The 5615-nt window shown below is 29.3% G+C and overlaps 1 protein-coding gene across 1 annotated transcript in view; it reads right to left on the reverse strand.

The window, feature by feature from the left end:
* The window catches only part of LOC117122626 (ETS translocation variant 1-like), a 62126-nt gene that overhangs the window by 25129 nt on the left and 31382 nt on the right, over nt 1-5615 (reverse strand). Inside the window, exon 5 of the mRNA XM_033268291.1 lies at nt 3271-3324. Coding sequence (XP_033124182.1) covers nt 3271-3324 — 54 coding nt within the window. The remainder of the gene's footprint in view (nt 1-3270; nt 3325-5615) is intronic.

Here is a 5615-nt window from a genome sequence, read left to right on the forward strand (position 1 = left end):
CCTTATATAAGTCAAAATATTTATATTCCTATTTTTAAATATCAATAAATATACACACATTCTTACTTTTATGAGTACCATCAGCACTCTTACACGTTTCTTCCAACTACCTGGACTTTAAAACCATTAAATGTATAAATATTTATTTCAATATCTTAAAAGGATAGTATCTGGTTATTTATATAAATATTCAACATCATATATATTCCATATATTATTTGTCATGTTGATTTCACATTAAATTTATTGCATGTTTTTAATTTTTCATGAGGTTTCAATAAAAATTGTGCCAGTCACTTTGAGACCATGAGACACCATTAGAATACTTATGACTGTCACAACCTACTCACTGAACATATTGTAATCTACAAACTTTACTTTTACTTTAACTGACTGTCGCCATTAACACATTAACCTAAAGTTTCTCTCTTTCCAACTGAAAAAAATATAAATATACTGATATAAACTAAGTCATCTTGTAAAAACGCAATTACAGAAGTGCGCGTTACTCAAGAGTCAACGATAATTATGCATTAGATTGCGTATATTCACTTGAATCATCTATAACGTGTTTCTAGATAAATGTTTTATTAGCACTAATGCCTTCAATCATGTGATCACAATTAAATATACATAAACTCCACATACATATAAATTAATCATGAAAATCTTGAGAGCTTACTGACATTTCAATATACTGACGCTACTCAAAGAACCGTGATGATCCAATCTCGTGATGGGTCGTCGTTCACTTCAACGTACACTTGTTACGAAACAACAAATCTCCTGATAATGCAAAGTTCATTAATGAACCTCATTCACTTCAAGATGAAGCTCATTAACAAATGTGCATTTAATGCCTTCATTAGATAAATAATTAATACTAATTAAAACTTGTTGCTATGTGTATCCATGGTATATCCAAGTAATTGGTTCAGAATGAATGAAAGAGAACAGGACATGATCCTGAAGTCATAACTATGGGACTGTAATAATAATGTAATGTGGAAGTCTACAAATGAAAAAAACTGCATTGAAGCTTAAATCTCAAATATGTTCGACTTTAAAAAATATTTTTTTCAGACATTAGGCCTGTACATAAAATTATAACTTTCTAAAATTATCAAAGTTGAGAACCAAATTTGCTAGCTTTAAATAAAATACATTTTAAAACTTTTTAAAATACTAATTCTGCTTACATTTTTAATCTACATATAGATTTTTTATTGCCAGTAGCAAATATAATAGAGAATTTTCTTTCTGTTCTCTTCCACTTTGCTGTCACCTACACAGCACCTCTAGTGTTATTCAACACCATTGTTTATTGTTAACAATTTAACAGTTTATTCATGCTTCTGCCATTTAAACATATTTATGATTTTTTTGGATTGTCATTATGAAATTTATTCCATAGAATTAGTGAATACAGTACTGTATACATTCTACCTTGGAAAACCAATAGAAGAAACAAGATTATTATGAAGTAAGGAATGGAAAAATCCTAGTACCAACAAGTTTTAATTCCAATAGTCCCAAGGTTGTTATTGTCAACCTATGTTCGTTTTAACAGGTGCCTTATTCTGCACACATGCTGTGTCTCCCCCACCTATCTAGGCTGAGCTCCACATCTACAAGTCTCATTCAATAACTATTACACTCAACTCATAACTCTCAAGTTATAAATTCTCCATCTTTATCAAAACAGAGATGGGAAAAGTAAACTTGAATATTTGCACTTGTAACAAAGAGGTAGCAAGCATGATGAAATATTGAGAACAAACATTATTTTGATGTGTTTCCACTGAGAATCTATCGGTATACCCATTAGGGGGGATAGTTTTGTTCAAACAATTTTTATTGTTCAAGTTGGTGGGTAATAACTCATGAATATTTCACTGCTTCCGTTGGTGCTGAGACAACTCCCTAGTGTAAGTAACTGACATAGTTTCTCTGGTTAAAAATTACAACACACAGTTTCTTCAAACAGTTGCCTTTGAATATTTTACAAAACTTTTTCATTTCAAATAATAAATGACATATTAGCTAATATTCTCAATCAGTTTGTGGAAGTTGGTATTTTTATTAAAATAAATCTTGTATTACTTACAAGTTCCTCTATATGTTTTAACTTTTACAATTTAACAAAAACACTAATCAACATTTAAACATTGTCTACTTATCTATTATTATTATTATTATTATTGTAACCAAAACTTTTCCCCAATTTTGTTTAAATATTCAAATTCTCTGTATCTTAGCAGTTGCCAATTATTTCTTCAGACACCCATTCATTTGTACTACACATAAATTTTCCTTCTGTAGCCTGGTTTCAAACTGTCAATAACAAGACTTTTATATACAAATGATAAGAAATGATCAGATTTTTCTAAAGTAAGATTTGTTATGAAAATTTTAATATTGGCCTACTAGCATAATAATAAACTTCCTATAATAGCATTGCACAAGAAAAGTAATTGATAAGAAAGACATACTGAATAATAAATATAAACAACAATCAAAAGTTTGATGTTAATGTCATCAATCTTGGTAATAATCATGACTCATAAAAAAATCATCTCGTAATCTCGTAAACTTAAAATCATTTAATGATAATTCAACTTTTAAATTACTAGCATGGAATTCATTAAAAAAAAAAAAATTACATTCCACACTGTCCATCACTGGGTCATAAATGATTCTCAGTAATGGTAGAATGCTCTCTATGAAGTTTGGTATAATCAATAAGTGTGCACTTCAGCACTACACAGAAATTGCATTCTCTATAATTTTCCAGATAATCACAAAAAATTACTTGGAGGGTGGCGATCAGTCTAAGCAGATTTAGGTACAAATTGAAAAATTAGTTGTCTTTGTGTCTTTAATTAGTGTTGATTGATTCAAGCAATTTCTTTTTTTCATTTGGCCATAATATTTATTTTGAATGGGTTCTAATTTACCTTGCTCTATGGATGTCATGTTACCACCACTAGTCAACAAACGACGATGTGGCAGTGTGTCTGCTCTGTCTTTCAGCAGACCAGTATGAAAAGTAATAAACTAGAAATAAAATATTTGCGATACATACAGGTTTGCGATACATACAGGTTTGAGCTTTCGAACACGAACTACAAAACCATGTACGTTTTGGAAACCATGCATGATTTGGAGTAGGAAAACAACGTAAAATAACGTAAATTGTCTTTTCAGACAATTCATACTTACATAAGATAGAAAATATATTATGTAGAAGTAATGTAAATTTAAACTTACGATTTTCTGCTTGGTCTGGGACAAACTGTTCTGTTTCTTGGTCACTATATAAACCTAGAAATAGATAAACATATAAGAGAAACTATTTAGCCTCATCATAAAATAGGTCATTTTCATATGTATCAAGATTATTGATATTATTGATTCTGATTGATTAATAGTTATTGATATTGATTGAATTTCAATTCATCTCTACTTGTGTTATGTTGTTGCCAAATAAATAATAAATTAAAGCAAACTTTAAAGATTACGTCATTGGTATCACCAAACAGTGAACAATCATACAATAATAACAACTTTATCATGACATCATTAGTGTTGACCTCCATTCAATTTCCATTCACCTTTACAGAGTTACATCATATTTCAGTTCTTAAACTTGCAATCTAAATGTTTCCACCTGCCTACATTTTCACAATGCACATTCACAATGTTAATAACCTAGAGTCTGTGATGCAACTGTTTATAACTGTCTACATCATTTTTGAATGGTATAAAGTTTGTTCCTCTCTCATATCACCCCACCGATACTAATCAATATAGTGCGATCACATTTATTGATGAGTTATTAACCGTTAGATGTGACAAGACAAAGAACAAGCGGAAGTCTTGAAGTACATTCTAGTCCAGTAGGTAGAGTCAAAAGATTTTAATTCTAGGGAGGAAGCAAGAGACGTGTACGAGTACAAGCATTGGCGATCAATAAGGCATTTCTTCACTACACAACAACTACACTTCTTAATATCATCATACAACAGGAAACAATTCTTAACTATAATGATTTTCGTACACCTGTTTTTTTTAAGACTAATTCAAAAGCGCTCTGTAGTTATGAAGCATCACAAATAAACTACAGGGTCGTACCAATTTATTATCTAATTATTTTACTCTTTGCTAATATTCATTTCAGAAAAAAAGGTAGTATGGCAAAATGTAAAAGAAACTCATATTCAATAGTGTTTCTACCAATCAAATCATAACTTTATGTTGTAGGCATATAATAACATAGACCGATGGATATTAAATATATGCTATTATAAAAATAGTAATTTATACCAAAACGATCAACATTATGTTTGTGTTCTCCTACAAAGAGGTCAAATGGGTAAAATTCTATAATAAGGCCACATATTACATATAATACATATAAAAACAAGAGAATACATAGTAACCTACTAAATAATGAGAATGACAAACATTCTCAAGTAGACTTCCTTAAAATAACACCATTAAGCCTAAGTTTTATGACCTGACACATCATAATCCATAATTATATACTTTTATTAATATCAATATTATAATTTTACCTAAGTACTGTTAATATTTACTTATATCATTGACTAAACTCAAAATATGGAACTAAAATTCTGTTCACTTCTATAAGATATCATATCGTCTCATATAAATGAACTCTGACACTTGTGAGATTCTCTTGACTTTCATTCTCTAGACTTTCATTCTCTACTAAAGCTATTCACCAGCAGAATATTTTAGCATAATAATACCCATTGTTTTCCATTACAATATATTACAAACGCTCCTAAACAGGTAATTTGATAACTGCATGAACACATAGTAGGTTTTGGGTTAGCCTAACTTAGTTCAATTGTAATATGAGACTGTATAATTTTACTAAAGAGCTTGTATACTAATAATAGGAAATTTGCAATTAAAAGTTTTTTTTATTATATAATATGCATACTGGTACATCACAAACATACCATTTATTATGGACATAGGCCTATTATGTACTTGGAAATCAGAGGTACAACCTTTATTATTAGGCTAAAAATAAATATTAGAGAATATGATGATATATTAGAAAGAAGACTGCGGATAATTTTGAGATGATTACTAGCTATTCCAGTATTTTAGATTGATTTTTCTGTTCATTTTTACATCTTAATTTGGAGCAAGGTTCTAAATCCCAGAAGGCAATTATCACATGATTAGCTGGAAATTATATAGGAATTAATCAAAATCTTTAATTTGGGTTAACTAACTATCTTATTGGATTTCAAGTGAACTAATGGGTTGCCAAAAGAATTCTCAAAACAACTATGTTCTGTAAAATGAACATGATTGGAATATGAACTTAAAATTTAAAGCAATTATTATTATGTTATTTAAAGGTCATTGGTTTGATTTCTGAAGCAGCCTATAGTATATTTAATTTAGTCTGCTTTCTTTACTGTTGTTACCAATTACCAACACAAAGTCATTTTTCTAAATTTATATACTTTCAGAACAAGAATATGGAAGTATCAAATAACAATTAATGGAATACTATACTATTGCAAAATAGAACCCACTGAAGTTTCACAGTTTTGCAAAAAGTATATGGA

This window comes from Anneissia japonica, unplaced genomic scaffold, assembly GCF_011630105.1.
Source record: "Anneissia japonica isolate Jap-2015-1 unplaced genomic scaffold, ASM1163010v1 scaffold287945_len1679841_cov205, whole genome shotgun sequence".
Taxonomy (NCBI): domain Eukaryota; kingdom Metazoa; phylum Echinodermata; class Crinoidea; order Comatulida; family Comatulidae; genus Anneissia; species Anneissia japonica.